Raw genomic sequence first — 20,368 nt, 5'->3', positions numbered from 1 at the left:
AAGATTAAAGTGTATTAAGGACAGTAGTCTTAGCAGCAGCAGTAGTGGTAGCAATAGTGGTAGTACTTGGTGGTGGTGGTGGCGGCGGTGGTGGTGGTACTTCCTTGACTTGGCTTCGAGGATCTCACACTCACTCGTCTTTTTTCTTACTTCACTAGCTGCTTCTCCTAATACCTTCTGCTGTTTTCCTTGTCATTCCTCTGATCCTTAAAACTGCCCCAGATCCCTGCCGATGTACCCCTTCTCTAACTGCATTGCTTTCTTGGTGAGCTCACGCAGTCTTAGGATTTTAAATACCATCAGTGGTAAATGCTGTGCTGCACCACCCAGATACCCCTTCAAGGAAGGACTTTTGCCCCAGCTACTAAGGGTACCATCAGTGGACAACCTTCAGCAGTCAGCCCTTTCAGGTGTTGCCTCAGCTACACAGAGCCACTTTGTCCAAGGCCATGTCTGTCTGGGGATGGTCGATGTTCAGTAACTGGTTGAGGCAAGAGTATAAAGGGCTTGCTGTTTAACCTCACAAAGGACAACTCTGACGGGCTGTTTCAGCTCCAGATCTCCCCATGGAATCAGCCGAGGCTCTCAGGCCTGTGTTGTGACTCAGCTCCCCCTGCCAGTCCTGCTTCCTCCTGCCTTCCAGAGGTGTTGAACCAGGGACGTTCTCTATCAAACATCTTGATCACTGAAGTCTGCTTCCCAAAGACCTCAAATTTTGATGCTATTTTTATGTTGATGACTCAAATTTTATATCAACAGTCCAAGCCTCTCCTCTGAACTCCAAATGAGACAGTCTGCTGCCTCCTTGGAAATTTAACAGATACCTCAAATTTAACGTATCTAAAACCGGGCTCCTACTCTCCCATTTCCAAAACCTTTCCTTCTTCTCTCTGTAAATGACAGTTTTTTTCAGTTGTTCAGGCCAAAAACCTGGAGCAATACTTGATTCTTCTCTTTATTTCATACCCTGATTCCTGTGATCAGCAAATCCTATCTATCCTACCATCAAAATATATTGAAAATCTGACCATTTATCATTTTCACTGCTAACAGCCTAGCCTCCATCACCATTATCTCTCCCTTGGATTATTTTATTACCCTTCTAATTGGTCTCCCTGTTTTTCTTGTCCTCTTCTACATTCTATTTTATTTTATATTTTTGTGTATGTCAAACTACAGATTACTCTTTATTGAAATATAGTTGACTTACAATATTGTGTTAGTTTTAGGTATACAGCATAATTTAGTATTTTTGCAGATTATATTCCATTATAGGTTATTTCAAGATAATGGGTATAATTCCTTGTGCTATACAGTAAACCTTGTTGCTTATCTATTTTATATATAGTGTGTTTGTCTGTTAATCCTATACCCCTAATTTGTCCCTCCCCACTTCCCTCTCCCCTTTGGTAACCACAAGTTTGTTTTTCATGTCTGTGAATCTGTTTCTGTTTTGCATATACTTTCATTTGTATTATTTTTTAGATTTCATATATAAGTGATATCATATAGTATTAGGCTTTCTCTGACTTATTTCACTAAGCATAATATTCTCTGAGTCCATCCACATTGCTGCAGATGGCAGTATTTCATTCTTTTTTATGGACAAGTAATATTCCATTGTGTGTATGTGTGTGTGTGTGTGTACCACATCTTCTTAATCCAGTCACCTATTGTTGAGCACGTGGATTGCTTCCATGTCTTGGCTATTGTAAATAGTGCTGCTATGAACATTGGGGTACATGTAACTTTTTGAATTAGTGTTTTCGTATTTTTCTGGGTATATATTTATATTAGGAAGTGGAATTGCTGGATCATTTAGTAGTCCTGTTTTTAGTTTTTTGAGGAACCTCCATACTGTTTACATCTATGCTGGTACAGTGGCTGTACCAATTTACATTCCCACTGATAGTGTGCAAAGGGCTCCCTTTCCACCACATCCTCTCCAACAGTTGTTATTTGTAGACTTTTTGATGATAACCATTCTGACAGGTGTGAGGTGATAGATACCTCATTGTAGTTTTGATTTGCATTTCTCTAATAATTGGCAATGCTGAGCATCTTTTCACATGCCTCTTAGTCTTCTGTATGTCTTCTTTGGAAAAAAATGTCTATTCAAGTCTTCTGCCCATTTTTAAATTGGATTCTTTGGGGCTTTTTGATAATGAATTGTGTGAGCTGTTCATTTATTTTGGATATTAGTCCCTTGCTAGTTGCATCATTTGAAAATATTTTCTCTGATTCTAAAGGTTGTCTTTTCATTTCGTTGATGGTTTCCTTTGCTTTGCAAAAGCTTTTAAGTTTAGGTAGGTCTGATTTGTTTATTTTTGCTTTTATTTCTTTTGCCTTGGGAGACAAATCCAAGAAGGTATTGCTGTGGTTTATGTCAAAGAGTGTTATGCCTATGGTCTCTTCTAGGAGTTTTATGGTTTCATGTCTTATAGTTAGGTCTTTAAACCATTTTGAGTTTATTTTTGTGTATGGTGTGAGGGAATGTTCTACTTTCACTGTTTTACATTTGGCTATCTGATTTTCCTGGCACCACTTGTTGAAGAGAATGTCTTTCTCCATTGTATATTCTTGCCTCCTTTGTTGTAGTTAATTGACCATAGGTATGTGGGTTTATTTCTGGACTTTCTGTTCTGTTCCATTGATCTATGTGTCTCTTTTTGTGCCAGTAGCATACTGTTTTCTTACATTGTATTTTAGATCAAGAAGCCAGAGTAATAGTGCTAAATGTAAATCATACCATGTCACTCCTCTGCTCAGCACCCTCCAATATAAGAAGATGAATAAAGTTGGTAAATCTCTCTCCAAATTGATCAGAAAGAAATAGATAAGACATAATTTATCAATATCAGCAATGAGAGAAGACATCACCACAGATCCGATAGCTATGAAAAGGATAATAAGAGTATTATTACCAATTTTTTGTCAACGCATTTGACAACTTAGATACAACAGATAAATTTCTTGAATGACAAAAGTATCAAAGCTCACTCAGAAAAAAAATTAAAAGGTAACCTTAGTAGCCCTATAAATTCAACTTATAGTTAAAATCCTTCCCACAAAGGAAACTTCAAGCCCAGATGGTTTCAGTGGTGAATTCTATTGCATATTTAGTGAAAAATAATACCAGTTACACACAAACTTTTAGAAGATTGAACCCTAGGATATACTTCACAGTTCATTCTGTGACACCGGAAATATCCTGATACCAAAACCAGACAAAGGCATTATAAGAAGAAATAATTACAGACCAATATTCCTCATTATATAAATATAATAATTCTTAACAAAAGTTTAGCAAATCCAATAATATAGAAGGATTGTACATCATGAGCAAGTGGGGTTTATCCTGGAGTACAATGTTGGTTTAATGTTTGAAAATCAATCAATGCAATTAATTGTATTAACAGATTAGAGATTAAAAAGTACCATTACAATAGGAACAGAAGATATGAATCCAGAATCTGTTACTGATAAAAATGGTTGGCAAGATAAGAATGGAAAGGAACTTCCTGGTAAAAGGCATCTATGGAAAGAAAACTCCCAGGTAACATCATACTTTGGATTGAATGGTTATGCCTAAGATCAGGAACAAGGCAAGGATGTCCACTCTCAGCCTTTTGGTTTAGAATATTAATGGAGGTTCTCATCAATGCAATAAGGCAAGAAAATAGTGTAAGACCATCAAGATTGGAAAGAAAGGAGTAAAGTAGATTATCTTAGTCACAGACAACATGGTCAACTCTACAGAAAATCCTTTGGAATCTTAAAAAAAAAAAGTCTATTAAAACTAAAAATTAAGGTTAGCAAGTTTGTGGGACACAAGACCAATATACAAAAATCAATTCTATTTCATATAGAATTAGCATTGGACACTGGAAGTAGAAATTTTGAAAAGCAGTACTATTTTCAGTAGCACCAAAACACATTTAAAACTTTAGAATATCCTTGTCTTGTCCCAGAGTTTAGTGGGAAGCTTTTGAGTTTTTCACCGTTGAGTACTATGCTGGCTGTAGGTTTGTCACATATAGCTTTTATTATGTTGAGATATGTTCCCTCTATACCCACTTTGGCAAGAGTTTTTATCATAAATGGATGTTGAATTTTATCAAATGCTTTTTCTGCATCGATTGAGATGATCATGTGGTTTTTGTCCTTTCTCTTGTTGATGTGATGAATTACATTGATTGATTTGTGTATGTTGAACCAGCCTTGTTTCCCTGGGATGAACCCCACTTGGTCATGATGTATAATCTTTTTTATGTGTTGTTGGATTCTATTTGCTAAAATTTTGGTGAGGATTTTGGCATCTATGTTCATCAGTAATATTGGCCTATAATTCTCTTTTTTTGTAGTGTCTTTGCCTGGTTTTGGTATCAGGGTGATGGTGGCTTCATAGAATGAGTTTGGGAGTATTCCCTCCTTTTCAATCGTCTGGAAGAGTTTGAGAACAAGCAGTTCTCCAAGGAAGACATGCAAATGATCAAAAAGCACATGAAAAAATGCTCAATATCACTAATTATCAGAGAAATGCAAATCAAAACTACAGTGAGGTATCACCTCACACCAGTCAGAATGGCCGTCATTCAAAAATCCACAAATGACAAATGCTGGAGAGGCTGTGGAGAAAGGGGAACCCTCCTACACTGCTGGTGGGAATGCAGTTTGGTGCAGCCACTATGGAAAACAGTGTGGAGATTCCTCAAAAGACTAGGAATAGACTTACCATATGACCCAGGAATCCCACTCCTGGGCTTGTATCCAGAAGGAACTCTACTTCAGGATGACACCTGCACCCCAATGTTCATAGCAGCACTATTTACAATAGCCAAAACATGGAAACAGCCTAAATGTCCATCAACAGGTGACTGGATAAAGAAGATGTGGTATATTTATACAATGGAATACTACTCAGCCATAAAAACCGACAACATAATGCCATTTGCAGCAACATGGATGCTCCTAGAGAATGTCATTCTAAGTGAAGTAAGCCAGAAAGAGAAAGAAAAATACCATATGAGATCGCTCATATGTGGAATCTAAAAAACAAAAACAAAAACAAACAAACAAACAAAAACAAAGCATAAATACAGGACAGAAATAGACTCATGGACAGAGAATACAGACTTGTGGTTACCAGGGGGGTGGAGGGTGGGAAGGGGTAGACTGGGATTTCAAAATTGTAGAATAGATAAACAAGATTACAATGTATAGCACAGGGAAATATACACAAAATGTTATGATAACTCACAGAGAAAAAAATGTGACAATGAGTGTGTATATGTCCATGAATGACTGAAAAATTGTGCTGAACACTGGAATTTGACACAACATTGTAAAATGATTATAAATCAATAAAAAATGTTAAAAAAAAACTTTGGAATAAATCTGACAAAAGATTTGTAAGACCTGTGCACTGAAAACTATAAAAAATTACTGAGAGAAATCAAAGAAGTTCTAAATAAAATAGAGAGATATACGGTGTCCATTGATTAGAAAATTCAGAATGGTTAATAATGCAGTTCTCCCCAAATTTATCAATGGAGTCAATGCAATCCTAGTCAAAATCCTCTTCAAACTTTTTTTTTTCACAGAAATTTTCTAAAATTCCTACTAAGTTAAAAAAAAAGTGTAACATTAGAATAGACAATAACTTGAAGATTATGAACAAAGTTGTAGGACTTAACTACCTGATTCAAAATTTATAAAGCTACAATAATTGGGATAGTGTGGTATTGATGTAAAGATAGCTAAACCAATTGATGGAACAGAAAAGAGAGTCTAGAAATATATGTATACAATAAATTTTTAACAAGGCTGCAAAGGCATTTCTGTGGAAGGACAGTCATTCAATAAATGGTTCTGGAATAATTGGATATCCGTATGTAAATAAATAAAATTCTTCTGGTACCTCATTATCATATACAGAAATCAACTCAAAATGGACCATAGAGTTAAATGTGAAAACCTGAAACCTAAAGCTTCTTATTCCACCCCTAGGTATTGACCCAAGAGAAATCAAAGTGTGCAGGCACGCACACAGATATTCATGGCAACTTTATTTGTGATATCCACCAACTGGAAATAGCACTGTATTAGAGTTCTTCAGAGAAACAGAACTAATAGTATATAGGTAGATGTCAATTTAAGTTTATTATAGTAATTGGTTCACATGGTTATGGACCCGAAGAAGTCCCACGATCTGCTATTAGCAAGATTTTGTATCATGTTAGGTAGAATTATGACCCTGTTATGGTCTTAAGTGAGGACAGCTGGAGAACCAGTGAAGCCAGAAGCTGGTAATGTAATTCAGTCTGAGCCCAAAGGCCTGAGAATGGGGAGGGATGGGGGTAAGGGGCCAGTTTGAGTCCAAAAGCCCAAGAATCAGGAGCTCTGATGTCCAAGGGCAGGGAAAGCTGGGTGTCTCAGCTCAAGCCAGAGCAAGTGAATTCACCCCTCTACCTTTTCGTTCTCTTAAGGCCCTCAATGGATTGGATTGTGCCCACTCACGTGAGTGAAGGGTGATCTTTACTTACTCTACTGATTCAAATGCTAATCTCTTCAAGAGACACCCTCACAAACATATTCAGAAATAATGTTTTACCAGCTATCTGGGCATCCCTTAGCCCAGTCAAGCTGACATATAAAATTAACCATTACAAACACAAATTTCCATCAACACTTGAATGTATAAACAAATTGTAATGTAATGACACAATAGAATGCTACTCAGCAAAAAAAGGAATGAACTACAGATATAAACAACAACATACATGAGTCTCAGTTATGCTGAATGAAAGAAGATAGGCAGAAACACATATGTTCTGTATGATTTCACTTACATGAATTCTGGAGAATATAACTAATCTACAGTGACAGAAGGTAGATCAGTAGTTGCCTAAGGAAAGAGAAGAAGGTTGATGGCAAGCAGCAGACGAGATTGCAGAAGGGCAGAAGCGAATGTTTGGGTGTGATGGACAAGTTCACGATCTTGAATGTGGTGATGGTGCCACTGGAGTGTATGTATATCAAAACATTGTGCAGTTTAAGTATGTGCAGCTTATTGTCCCTCATATCTCAATAAAGTTGTTCAAAAATTAAAACCACCACTGGCCAGTGTTTATAAAGACCTATGTGGATTAGAAGATTGATCATAATGGCTTACAGAGCTATGCATATTCTGGCTCCCCATTATCTCTCTGAATTCATGTCCTGCCACTCTCTGTACTCTAGGCACTTTTTTTTTTTTTTTTACTGTCTTTGGAATACTCCTTGAGTGCTTCTACTCATTGCTTTACACCAGGATTCCCTCTACCTAGAGTACTCTTCTCCCTGATATTTACATACCTAGCTCATTCACCTCCTGTGATGGTCAGTTTTGTGTCAACTTGGCTAGGATACAGTCCTGAGCTGTTCAATCAAGCATTAACTAGAAGTTTCTCTGGTTGAAGTCTGACTGATACACCTCCTTAGGTTCTCATTCAAGTGTGACCTTCTCTAGTGAGGGATTCCTTGGCAATCCCACTTAAAATTGCAACCTCTGACCATTTAAATCTCCTTTGCTGATTTATTTTTCTCCAGTGAACTTATCACTGTCCAAGATACTATATATTTATCTTATCATGTGCCTTTGCTTCACTAGAATTTTAGCTCCCTGAGGATAGGGGCATTTTTTCTCTTTTGTCCACTGTTGTACTGCAGTGTCTACAACAATGCCTAATATACAGTAAGAATGAATATTTTAGTGAGAGAAATTAGGGATACAGAGAAGTATACATAGGAATCTGACTCAATTCTGACTCAAAAGCATAGAGACCAATTGCTTACTACAGCCTCCTCTAATAATAGGTTTATAATAACTTTTTTGATGTTGATTTTTAAAATTGGGTGCTATTCAAATACTGGTATATTGCAGAATGCCCCTTCTTGTCCTCTCCTTCACCCTGGCCTGGGCTCTGTCTCACTGGGGGGCCATCTTAGTCCTTTCAAGCTGCTAGAACATAATACCACAGGCTGGATAGCTTATAAACAACAGAATCTTATTTCTTACAATTCTAGAGGTTGGAAGTCCAAGATGAGGTTGCCAACATGGTCAGGTGAGGGCTCTTTTCCAGACTGTAAATGTCTCGTTGTGCCCTCACATGGCTAGGCATCTCTCGGGAGCCTCTTTTATAAGGCGCTAATCCCATTATGAGGCCTCCTTCTATAGCTTAAGTACCTCCCAAAGTTGCCCCCTACTAAGACCATTACCTTTGGAGTTAGGATTTCAACATATGAATTTGTGGAGTTCGCAAACATTCAGACCATAGCACAGCCTGTTCTCATTGACTATCAACTAATTCTCTTTTAAATGAGTCAGCTAGGCTCTCTCTATTTGCCCAGCCAGCCTTCAAGATGGTGCCACAGAAAGGCAAGAAACCTAACAAATCAACCTGGAGTTTAATTTGGATCTTGCTCATCCAGTAGAAGTTTAGGAATTTTTGATTCTGGAAATTTTGAACAACTTCTATGAGAGAAGTTTAAAGTTAATGGAAAAACTTGAAATTTTGGGAATGTTCTTCACATTGAATATTTTAAGAATAAAGTTACCGTTATTTTTGTGAAACAGTTTTCTAAAATGTATTTGAAACATTTTACCAAGAAATACCTTAAGAAGAACAATCTTTGTGCTTGGCTTTATGTGGTTGCATCTGACAAGGAGACTTGTGAACTTCTTACTTCCCGATTAGTCAAGGTGAAGATGGATCTGAGTCTGAGGACTAGGTAAAGCTGCCCCTTATAGGGATTTGCTTACTCATAAAATAAATGAGACATACAAGAAAAGGAAATATCTAGAAATGGAATTTTAGTTTATTAGTGAATTGAAAAAAACACTGAACTCTATTTTAAAAAAAGATGATTCAGCCAAGTAGGCATAACTAGGCTGATTTACCTGGGCTTCCCCACTCCCTTTATTGTGGGGAATAAAGTGGTTTTACTGTTGCATATAGTAATACTTTGAAAAGTCACCAAGGGATTTGCAAACTGTACTGGAAATCTCAGACCCCATGCAAAGCCTTCTCTGTGGAGAATAACAAGGTGGCACCTACTGTAACAGTGTCGGAGGAGGTCTGGTAAAACATAAAATTTAAATAAAACCCAAAGCCTTATAACATAGTACCCAAATTTTTCATATTTTGATCAAAAATCACTCATACCAAGAACCTGGAAAATCTTTGAATATGAATGAGAAAAGGCAATAATCAGATACCCACATCTAGATGACATAAATGTTAGAATGATCTGACAAAGGTTTTTAAAGCAGCCACCATAATAATGTTTCAGCAGATCATTATAAACATATTTGAAGCCAGTGAAAACAGAGAGAGTTGCAGTAATGAAATGGAAGATAAGGGAGAGGCAAGTGGAAATTTTAGAACTTAAAAATATAATAGTCAAATAAAAAATTCAATAGATGGGCTCAGTAGCAGAATTGAGGGGACAGAGGAAAGAATCCATGAACTTGAAAATAGAACAAAAGAAATTACCTAGTCTGAACAACAGAGATAAAATAAACCAAAAAACAAACAAAAAAACCCCCATAAAATCAAGAACTTGTGGAGCTTTACGAAAGATTTAATGGTTGTGTCACCAAAGTCTTAGAAGGAGCAAGAAAGAAGGCAGAGATTAAAAAGTATTCAAAATCATGCTGAAAATTTTTCTAAATATCCTGAAAATTTTTCCAAAAGACCTAAGCTTACAGATTCAAGAAAGTGAGGAATTCCAAATAGCATAAACCCCCAGAATCTGTGCCAGGATGTATCAAAGTCTAATGTCTGAAAACTGAAAATAAAGAAAAAATCTTGAAAGCAGCAAAAGAGAAAAGATGTATTACTTATAGGGGATAAACAATTTGGATGACAGCAGGTTTTCTCATCAAAAATCCACGGAGGCCAGAAGAATATGGCACATTTTTCAACTTCTAAAAGAAAAGAACTGTCAATCCAGAATTCTGTATCCAGCAAACATATCCTTCAGGAAGGAAGGAGAAATCAGGATGTTCCCAGAGGAAGGAAAATTTTGAGAATTTGTCTAGCAGACCTACCCTAAAAGAATGGCTAAAAGAAAGTCTCTAAACAGAAAGAAAATTATAAAAGAAAGAATCTTGGAACATCAGGAAGGAAGAAAGAACAACAGAAATATTAAGAGTGTAATAGCAACATACTGAGATAAAGAATGCTTTGAATCACTGGTCGAAGAGAGTCCCCACTAACCCACATCAGAGAATTCAAAATTTTTTTGTAAGTCATTAAAATTTTGTTGTATAATTTCTTCTGCAGCACAACCTATTTATGCTGATTAATTAAATCATAATGAATTATTTTAATTTAATTTTGTAATGTTCATTTTTCCTATTATATTCATATTCATGATAAACAGAATATAAGAGAGAAATCCTATATTCTATTTATATGTTTATATTTATTATGACCAACTCAATAAGTGCAGAAGAAAATACTGACCGAAAAAGTAATTAAAGCAGTAATTAGAAAGAGTAGATCATGGGCAAATTGAACATAGAATTTAGAGTCAGAAAGACTTGCATTTAAATCATGATCATGTCATAAAACCTCTTGCAAGTTGCTTAACTCTCCAGAGACTGTTCCTTTTGTAAGATGAATTGTTTAGAAGATTAAAGGAGATACTGTATATCAATAGCCTGCTGTCTGGCACAGAATAGGGGCTCAGTACATGATAACTGTAATTAGTAACATGTTATTTACTTAGGAGATTGTCTATCTATCTATCTATCTATCTATCTAGCTATCTAGCTATCTAGCTATCTAGCTATCTAGCTATCTATCCATCCATATGCTTAAAATCCTGTACTAGTGGAAGACATAAAAAGAAGGGACCTGTTTGGGAAAAATATGAACTAATACTTGTATTAATTAGAAGTCACAAAGGGTTAAAATCTGTACTACATGAATACCTTATTTGAAGTTATGATTAAAATAGGCCCTCAATAAATTGGCAATGAACAAGAAGTGATAACTGACAAACAGAAAAGGAAAAGAGTAGACTACTACACACAAGTGTAAGGGAAAATGCTAATGTTTAAGAATTTTTTTTCAAGTGTAACAGCATTTAATTAATGAAAAAAATTAAATTTCCTGTCTCAGTCTGTGCTCCTGGGATTCAGCATTCTGCTGGGATTTTCTTGGGCTGGGTCTTCTAAGATGATCTAAGAATAATTTTTTAATAAAAATGTCTCTTACTTATAAAAAAAAAACTTTAAAAAATGTTTAATGAAAGTGCCCAGTTCTGATGATGCTGGGGTGAAATAGGCACTCGTATGAACTGCAGCAGCTCAAGTTGATACAAAATAAGCCAGAATTTCATGAAAAAATAATGCAGAATAGAATAGGTTTTGTATTATATTACCCTCAGAATGTATGTTTAGTAGTTTAATTTCCTTAACAGTTAATTAATATGTACATGACAACAAACTACAGAAAGATCCAGGTTGGGCTCACTGCCTTTTGAGGTGGTCATTTCTGTGGAGTCCAGGGAGTCATCCCACTGCTCCAGCTTTTCCAGCCATTCTGAATGTCCTGTATCAAATTCCTTCCTGCTTCGAGTACCTAGGAGACCCAGAGGGGTTTCAGTTCCTTGTGCAGAACCCTAAGCACTGCATGGGTGTGACAACATAGCCCAAAGGAGCAGTGTAAGAGACTGGACAGGGTGAACACACCATTCCAACACGAGAGACTAGAACTGCTTATTACTGTGAGCTTCCCTCATAGCAACCTAAATCCCTCCTAAGACTAAAAAGTCTGTTTATTTCTTTTCAATCCTTCGTTGAATAGCTACAATGCTGAGCTCTAGTTCAGACATCAGACGTTAACACCTCTGCTAAAGAAAGTGCATCTTAGCCCAGACTGATTGTGCCTCGGACGTGACCGTGGCCCTTCCTGCCCCACCAAATGGTGTTTGAAAGGCCCTCATGATGAGTCCCTGGGAGAAGCTTTTTGCGGTTGGATAATACACTTGGCCACATTAGACTTGTCCCTTGAAGTAATATCCGTCTGGTTGACACTGCTGCAAAATATATTAATACCCACACTGGGTGATCAGCCATTAATAAATCATGTTGTTGTTCTGCTCTGATTACCTGTCATAACATATTCAGAGCTAAAAATGAGTTTCAGTGTAAATGATCACCAGGCTTTAGGCCAGTTCAGTGGTGGACCCCAGGTTTTATCATATTTTTGCACAGGCTAGATGAGGAACACAGACTGAAGAGTTCCAGGAGAAGCACCAAATGGCCCACCACACACCGAAGGTGGGGGACCTGTGTAGTGCAGGAATAGGTGGCGGGAGGAACAGCCAGAGCTCCCCGCTCAGCTAGGTCCTGTCCAGCCTGACACTGGCTCTGCTGAGAGATTCATGTGGTCATGGGAAACCAGCCAGATTGGGGCATTTTTAAGATGTCTTCCTCAGTCCTTGATTGCAAACATTTAGAATGTTTCCAGTCTTTTGAGATCATATAAGGAGACATGAGAGAGTGGAGAAATCCGTACGAACATACCTGAGAGTGGGGCTCGAATTACCAAGCATTCAGTCCTGCACAGGAAACTCTTGGTAACTGGAAGTTTGGGAAGGCTCAGTTCAGATATCCTGTCCATACAGAGATGAGGAATATGTCTGTAAATCAGTCTGAGGAGCTGTGTTCCTTACTGGCAGGGGGTGAGTGTGAGAAGACTCTGAAGGGTGCGTTGACAGGAACAAGTGAATCTGAGACTTTCTGCCTGGAACGTGGAGAGTGGTTTGTCTCCTGCACAGATCCCAAACATGAGTGAATGCACTTGAGAGCACAGACAAGGAGGGCACTTTCAGAGACTCAGCATGTTGAACACAGCAGTCCAGCAAGAGAGACCAGACCCTGCAGGTTTTCTCGGTCCTCTTCTGTTCATTTTTAGGACGTGGTTAGAGCCAAAGAAGAGCTGGTATAGGGATCAGTGTTGGGGCTAGAGTGATGCAAATGAGGCACCCAGGGCACAAAACTTAAGGAGGCACCACTCTCTGGGACCATCTTTACATCTATATGATTTTGAGAGTGAATGTCTTCTTAAATTTCATGCCTCCTTGCCTCGAGGTTATCCTGGCCCAGGCACTTTCCAGACAACTGGATTGCTTAGGCTCTCCCATCACTCATGTCCTCATATCCTCTTCTCTTATTTCCCAGGTCACTGCATTTTCCCTCATTGCTCACCCCAGGTACAGTCTAATCTTAAATTAAGTTTGAAAGGAAGGGCAGTGCCAGTTAGTTGCATTAAGGCCTCCCTGTATTCTCCCCTACGTGGACCAGAGATGGATATGGGGAAAATAGTATCTCCCTTATCTCCACCCCCTGAATCCAAGCCCAGGTGAATATCTAACTGGTTTCTCATTCTAAATCTGTCTTCCTCTCTCTCTTGCCTCTCTTCCCATCCTTGCATCAGTTTAACCCACTTAAGTGCTCTCACTGTGGGTTCCCTTCACTGTCAACTACAGGCCGCACCAGTCTGGTCTCAGAGCTAAGAAATGTATCCACTTTCTCCAACAAGGCAGCTCTGTCAACTGCTTGGCTCTAGGACAGTTCCCAGGGGTCAGCTCCCAGGGTGAGGGAAAAAGCCCTACCACTCAGAGTGACCTTAGGCAGTTGGCAAACAAGTGGGTGTGGGATTTCAAGAAATCTTCCCACCTCCTATCAAATATTTCCTATTTTACTTCTCAGATGTATATCTCTTGATAAGAATGCAGACAGCCCTGGGAAGGTGAATACTTCTATCTGTCATCAGGCAAGCCTTATGTGAATAAAGGAGATGAGACAAGATTTTGGTAGAGAGTTTGAGGCCTTGGATACCCTGAGTTAAAGAGGCTTCTTAAGAATAACCTGGGGGTTCCAACTGTGACAGTTATAATTTTGCACAGAGCCTTCCTCAAAGTTCCCCACTCATTCCTCCACTTTCCACCTACTCCCCTTACCTTCTTCTCACCTTCTCTCGTGGCAAGTCGGTGCTGGTTGTTGACAGGAAACCTCAGCCCCTTGCTATGAGACCTCTCCAGAGAGCTGGGCTGTTTGAATGTCTTCATGATGTCACAGCTGGCTTCTCCAGAGTAAGGGATTCCAGAGCGAGAGCAAGAAGGAAGCAACCTATGCTTTTTACGTCCTAGTCTCTAAAGTCACACAGCATCACTGCTGCCGCATTCTATTCAACAGAAATAAGTTGTTAAATTTGGCCCACAACCTAAAGAGAGGCAAATTAGGCTCCACCTTTGAAGGAGAGAATATCAAAAAACTAGTGGACATACTTTCCTCAAGCTGTGGGATGAGTCACTGTCGTCGCCCATCCTTGTTCAATCCATCAGCAGGTCCTTTTGCTCTACATTCAAACTGTATCTCAAACCTGACCATAGTTTTCCATTTTCTTCATTAAGGTATAATTTATACACAGAAAAATTTATCCTTTGGGGGGATATAGTACTGCAAGTTTGACAAATGTATATAATCGTGTAACCAATACCACAATAAAGTCCTGTTAATCCAAAAACTTCCTCCATGCCCCTTTTAGCCAGCCCTCCCCTCATTCCCAGCCCTTGGCAACTACTGATCTGTTTACTGTCCCTACAGTTTTACCTTTGCAAAGAGATCATAGAAATGAAACCATAAAGTATAAAGCCTTTCTAACCTGGCTACTTTCACTTAGCATTACCCATTTGAGATTCATCCACGTTGTTGCAAATATCAGAAATTTGTTCCTTTTTATTGCTGAGTAGTAGTCCATTGAATGGAAGTACCATAATTTGGTTATCCATTTCCCAGTGGCAGGGCATTTGGGTTCCTTCTAGTTTTGGCAGTTACAAATAAAGTCCTTATAAATATTCATATAAAAGGTTTTGTGTGGACATAGGTTTTCATTTCACTTCTGAACACTTTTAGTTATTTTCAGTGCCTCCCCACTAGTCCAAGCCACCATCATCTCTCCTAGTATTTTCCTAACAGTGCTCCCTGCTTATACTCTTGCCTCCCAAATCCATTCTCTACAAAACAGCCAGAGTCAAATTTGAAAAATTTAACTTAGTTATATCTCACTTCAGCTATAAGTTCTCTGATGGATTCTAATTACACTTAGCATAAAATTCAAATTCTTTGGGCTTTTTCTTGTTCACAAAGTACTCTGAGGTTTGGTTCCTGCATTCTTCTCTGGATGCATGCCCCAACTCTGTCCTCCCCTATTCTCCAGCTCAGGGGCAGTACTGGGCTTTGGAGGCATCCATGAGGGTCCCTGGAAGCTTACGCTTTATTGGCTTCAGGGTCAACCCCCTTCTCAGCCAGATTTCCCTTGCCTGTTTTTTTTTTTTTTTAAATTGAAATGCATTTCCCATATAACATTGTGTACATGTAAGGTGTTGGATTCCCCTCACTTCATCCATCCCTTTGCTCTGGCTCTTCACTTTACCTAGAATACTCTTACTCTGAATTTATGTCTTGATATTTCTTTGACTTTCATATTTCAGGTTGAATGTCACCTCCTCAAAGATGCTTCCTCAGAACATGCCATTTAAGAATCTACCTAATTACTCAAAATAACTTCTCTCTGTTTTAATGCTTGGCGTAGCACTTGGCTCTACTTAATTCTTTCTTGTTCATTTATGTATCTACTGTCTATCTGAAACTGAGTCACCCTAAAATCAAGTTCCATTTCCGAGTTTGATTAAACTCTCTATCCAAAACTTTTTTTCCATTTCTTGTCCTCTTGACCTCAACCCTGTGCTAACTGAACACTCATAAACCAGAGTCAGATGACTAAAATTGTTGTTGTCGATAACATTGTTAATGTACTAAAATTGCTGTTACAGATATCATCTTAATGTACAGACTCAGGTTGTTTCTCCAGGGCAAGATGAGCTAACAGAGGGGGAAGGGTGTAACTCAGGTGGTATAGTGCATGCTCAGCACCCAAGAGGTCCCAGGTTCAATCCCCAGTACCTCCTCCAAGCGGAAATCAATGAAGAAACCTAATTACCTCCCCCTCAGAAAACAAGCAATACAAGATGATCTAACAGACCCCTGAGCCATGGACCACTTGGCCAGGGAATTGTAAACCAGAGACATCCTGAATCCTGAAACTACAATTAAGAAATGTCACAAGACAGTGATTAATCCCAGCCTCTGTTATTCCTCTTTAAAAAAGCCCCTAACACAAAGAGCAAGTTGAAGTGGATCTGAGGCTTGTCTCCCACTCCTTTGCTTGGCACCCTGCAATAAATCCTTACTTTGCTGCAAACTTTTGCTATCATAGTTTGGCTTTCTGTACCTCAGGCTCATGAGCCCTTTGCTGGGTTTCACATCTTCCCAAAGGAAAATGTGACTCCATGGGGGCAGGGAATTGTCTGTGTTGTTCATTGCTGTATAGGCAGTGACTAGAACAGCACCTGGCATGTGGTAGGTGCTCATGAATGAACAGAGACTCTGTCCTCAAGGAGTCGAACATCCAGCAAGGAAATCAGACAACCCATAAATACCTGCAATACAAGACAGAAGACGGGCATTGACATGAAAAGGGAGGTAGAGATGAAAGGCTGCGGAATGCAGAGAGAAGGTACTTGAGGAATTGGGGATTGCTGCTTAGAGGTGGGGTTCTTTGGTCTTGGCCTCGAGGTACATGTGTGATTGAACATGTGAAGTGTTAAAGAAAAAATTATTCAGTTATGTTTGTTAAAGCCCGGTGAGGTAGACTTCACTAAGGACCATCGTGATAGGTATAGGGACACTGCAATGGGAATTTACAGTGGGGGAGAGATTGGACTCAACTCTGAACACAGCATAGGCAAGAGTGAATTTATAGCCAAGGAGCAGGATGTGGGGCAGTGGATGGAAAACAACTGAGAGGAAACATCAGGGGTAAGGGGGCTTCTGGCTCAACAGACCTAACAGGGTTTTTACTGAAGACAGGCCAGGGTGATCAGAGGGATAGTGGAGGAAGAGGAATGCAAGCAGACATTGAGGGTAGGGGATTCTTCCTGAATTGACTTAGCAGAATTCTTGCTAAAACTGGATTTTACAAGAATGTGCACAGATGGGCCTAGGAGAAAGTTCAGGAGCCTGAGTAAAGTTTGGTCACGCAAAGAGTCTTAGTCAGAAGTTAGGGCCATGACGGAGGAATTCGGAATAGGAAATAGAGTGAGAAAAGCACAGGGCATGTATAGGAAATGCAAACTATGTGTTTATCAGTTGGCTAATGCTATGTAACAGGCGACCCCAAAACTTAGTATTTTAAAACAAAAATATTTATTATTTCTCACAATTCTGTGGGTTGACTGGGCAGTTCTGCTGGTCTTACCTGGGCTCTCATGTGGATACCTTCAGCTGTTGGCTGGGCTCAGCTGGACGAGCAGAGCCAAGACGGCCTCACCCACAGGTCTGGAGCCTTGGGGCTGGCTATATGTTGGGCTTCTCTGTTTTCTTCCTCAGAGCCTCTGCAGGGAGCAACACTCTTCTTCCTCTAACTTAGGTCCAATAATTGAGGGCCTGCAAATTAACTGACAATATACAGACTAATAGGAGAAAAGATAAGGTTTGTTTACTTATATACAGGAGCTCCCAATAATGAAGTCATATATCCCAACTTAACAAAAGGGGGTTATTAGGGCCTCAATGGGAAAATATGAAAGGTTAACCTGGGCTGGGCTTTTTGATGCTAATGGAAATAAGCAGTCTGTCTCCATGGCAGCTGAATTCACAGGGAAGTCCCTGGGAGGAGGAGTTAGTGGTGCTTTCATGGGGCTCTGCTTTGGTCAGATAGGGGAAGTTGAGATAAGATTTCTTTCTGATTCTTCAGTAGCTCAAAATTTTCTCTTTACCGCTCTGGGGATCCCAGTGGGTCCCCACACCTCTCACCCTCCAGGAGACTAGAATGGCTTCCTTATTTGGCAGTCTGCAGGCTGTGTTCTGAAGGAAAGCAGAAGCTGCAAGCATCTTGAGACCTAGGCTCTGTAACTCATGCAGTATCCCTTCTGCTACTCTCTTCTGGTCAAAGCAAGTCACAAGAACAGTCCAGACTCCAAGACTGCAGAAATAGAATCTATATCTGAGGGAGGAAGAGCAAGGACTCTGGCCATATTTAATCTTCCACAAAGAGTTTGATTGAAATATTGGGTAGGTGAAGGCAAATCACCCTTTGTCCATATACTCCACTCCCCACACACTGCTCTGCCCTCTTTAGAAGGAGATCTGTAGAAGCCTCAAATGTTCACCCCAGACTCTCAGCATCTCTGCCCTCTCCATCTTCACGCCGCCTCTCTCTGCTCTGTAGCTCAGCCGCAGCCAGCCTCCGTAGCCTTGGGCCTGTGGCTTTTCCTCTCTGGCCCTCCCAACCCAGATACCCGTTCTCCCCACCTCATGCCCAATGGCCTCCTCAACTTTCCCTCAGGACCGGAGAAGCCAATTCAGAGTGACTTGAGTGGAGAATCAGGAAAGCTCTTTGAGGCTTCTTGGAATTCCCGGTCACAAAAGAAAACTTGGCATTACAAATCTGTTGGGGTGAGATGTGAGTGATGGAGTGGAGGGGCTCGGTGGGGGGACTCACAAGTGGAATGGAAGAGAATTAGAAAGTTACCCTTAACTTCCCTGCCTCAGAGGGGCCACATGCTGCCCTAGGCGTTAACTGTAATTTGGGGCTAGTTGTCTTGCTGGGATGATAGCAAGTAATAGCCTATAATTACCCCTAATGACTTCACAGGGCTCAGCTCAGGTAGGAGCCCAGGCATTTCCAGATAATGGCTTTTCTTCCCTCTTAATTTTGAGTGTGTTAGCTCCCTGTATGGATTGAAAGGCATTTATTAACATAAGTGCCTTTGCTAATTAGGTTGGTTTTGACTCATATGCTATTTATCAACTAGTTCAAGTCAATATGGATAAAGGCCCTGCTGCTGGGCCAAGACAAGAGAAGGAGACAGAAAACTCACGTTTCCTCAGGAGTCTCTGGTGTCCTGAGAAGACAGGGAGCTTCACTGTTGTGCTCCTGGGTTGAGCTGAGGGAAGGGGAAAGCAGGAGGTAGACCCTCGTGGGGACAACTGGAAGGGACAGCTCCCAGTCTGCCACCCACAGGCTGAGCTTTGATTTTCTTATCAGCTAGTGGAGGCTTACAACCAGGGAATTTGTCAGGGATTAATGCCCAAACTTCTATATGTGTAAGGAAAAATTGTGAGACTTCGAAATTCAGTGGGAGTCCTGCCCTGGATGGCTCATTGATCCTGGTAACTTCTGCCTAGTTTGTCTCTGACTAGGCTGTTTTACAGCCTGTAGAGGTAAAAGTTTAAAAACTGAGAGAGCAGTTAATTCCTTTCTAAAGAAATGCAAACTGTGGCCATTCTACCATGGGTGCAGTTGATTCCTATGGATATTGACCAGTTCTGCCAGTTCTTGTTTGTAACTATAAATTCACTTCAGCATTCCTTATCCGGCTACAAACTTCTAGTTCTTTGAGTTTTCTGTAGAATTGGTTGTAATATCTCAGGGCTTCCTCATTAATTAATGAGTTCATTTTTGACACGGGTGTATTTGTATCTGAGTAAACATTATCATTGTATCCTCTTTGAACATTAATCTTTTAACATCCTACAGAGAAGGCTAAGGACGTCCAGAGAAGGAACAGGGCTTTCCTAAGATCACACAGCTTATTTGTGCCAAAGGCACGACCAGAACCCAGGTTCTTTTGACTGTTCTGTGTTTGGTAATCCGTTGTGTATCTCGCAGGATTGTCATGAGGACCAGAAGATGATAGAGAGAAGAAAAAAAGTTGTGAAAAGTGAGACACACCATGCAGAGATAAGGGGATCTTGTGTGAGGAATGTGGACGGGAAGAGGAGGCTCTTCGGGTCCTGGGTTCCAGCCTCACATACCAGGCATGTGAGCACAGCCAGGTCATTCAGTTGCAGGAAAATGGGGTGCAAAAGGATGGTTACATCCCAGGTCTCTGGCGAGTCTCAGGGATGCACCGTGCTAAGTGAGGATCCTTGGCTTCACACAGGAAGGAATTCAAGAGCAAGCTGAAGTAGAGTGAAAGTATATATATTCAGGGAGGTGCACACTCCATAGACAGGGTGTAGGCTGTCCCAGAAAGCAAGAGAGGTCCCAGGGTGTGTGTGGGGCAGTAGGGTCAGGGGAGGTAGCGGTGATTAGATTTTATGGCAGTTTTTAATTTCACATGCTAACAAGGGGGAGGATCATTCCAGCTATTTGGGGGAAAGGGCAGGGATTTCCAGGAATTGGGCCACCATCCACTTTTTGGCCTTTTATGGTCAGCCTCAGAACTGTCATGGAACCTGTGG

The 20,368-nt window shown here is 40.0% G+C and overlaps 1 protein-coding gene and 1 pseudogene across 1 annotated transcript in view; both read left to right on the top strand.

Annotated features, from left to right (window-relative positions):
* Positions 1–5,453, top strand: part of LOC140698320 (uncharacterized) — a 28,720-nt gene extending 23,267 nt beyond the window's left edge. The window contains exon 4 of the mRNA XM_072968308.1: positions 4,365–5,453. Coding sequence (XP_072824409.1) covers positions 4,365–4,394 — 30 coding nt within the window. The 3' untranslated portion in view covers positions 4,395–5,453. The remainder of the gene's footprint in view (positions 1–4,364) is intronic.
* A 2,929-nt stretch (positions 5,454–8,382) lies between these two features.
* On the top strand, positions 8,383–8,772 carry LOC140698516 (ribosomal protein eL22-like 1 pseudogene; annotated as a pseudogene).
* Positions 8,773–20,368: the final 11,596 nt, after the last annotated feature.

This window comes from Vicugna pacos, chromosome 9 (genome assembly GCF_048564905.1).
Source record: "Vicugna pacos chromosome 9, VicPac4, whole genome shotgun sequence".
NCBI classification, from domain to species: domain Eukaryota; kingdom Metazoa; phylum Chordata; class Mammalia; order Artiodactyla; family Camelidae; genus Vicugna; species Vicugna pacos.
Note: the sequence above shows the minus strand (reverse complement) of the source record. Positions and strands in the feature narration are given on the sequence as shown.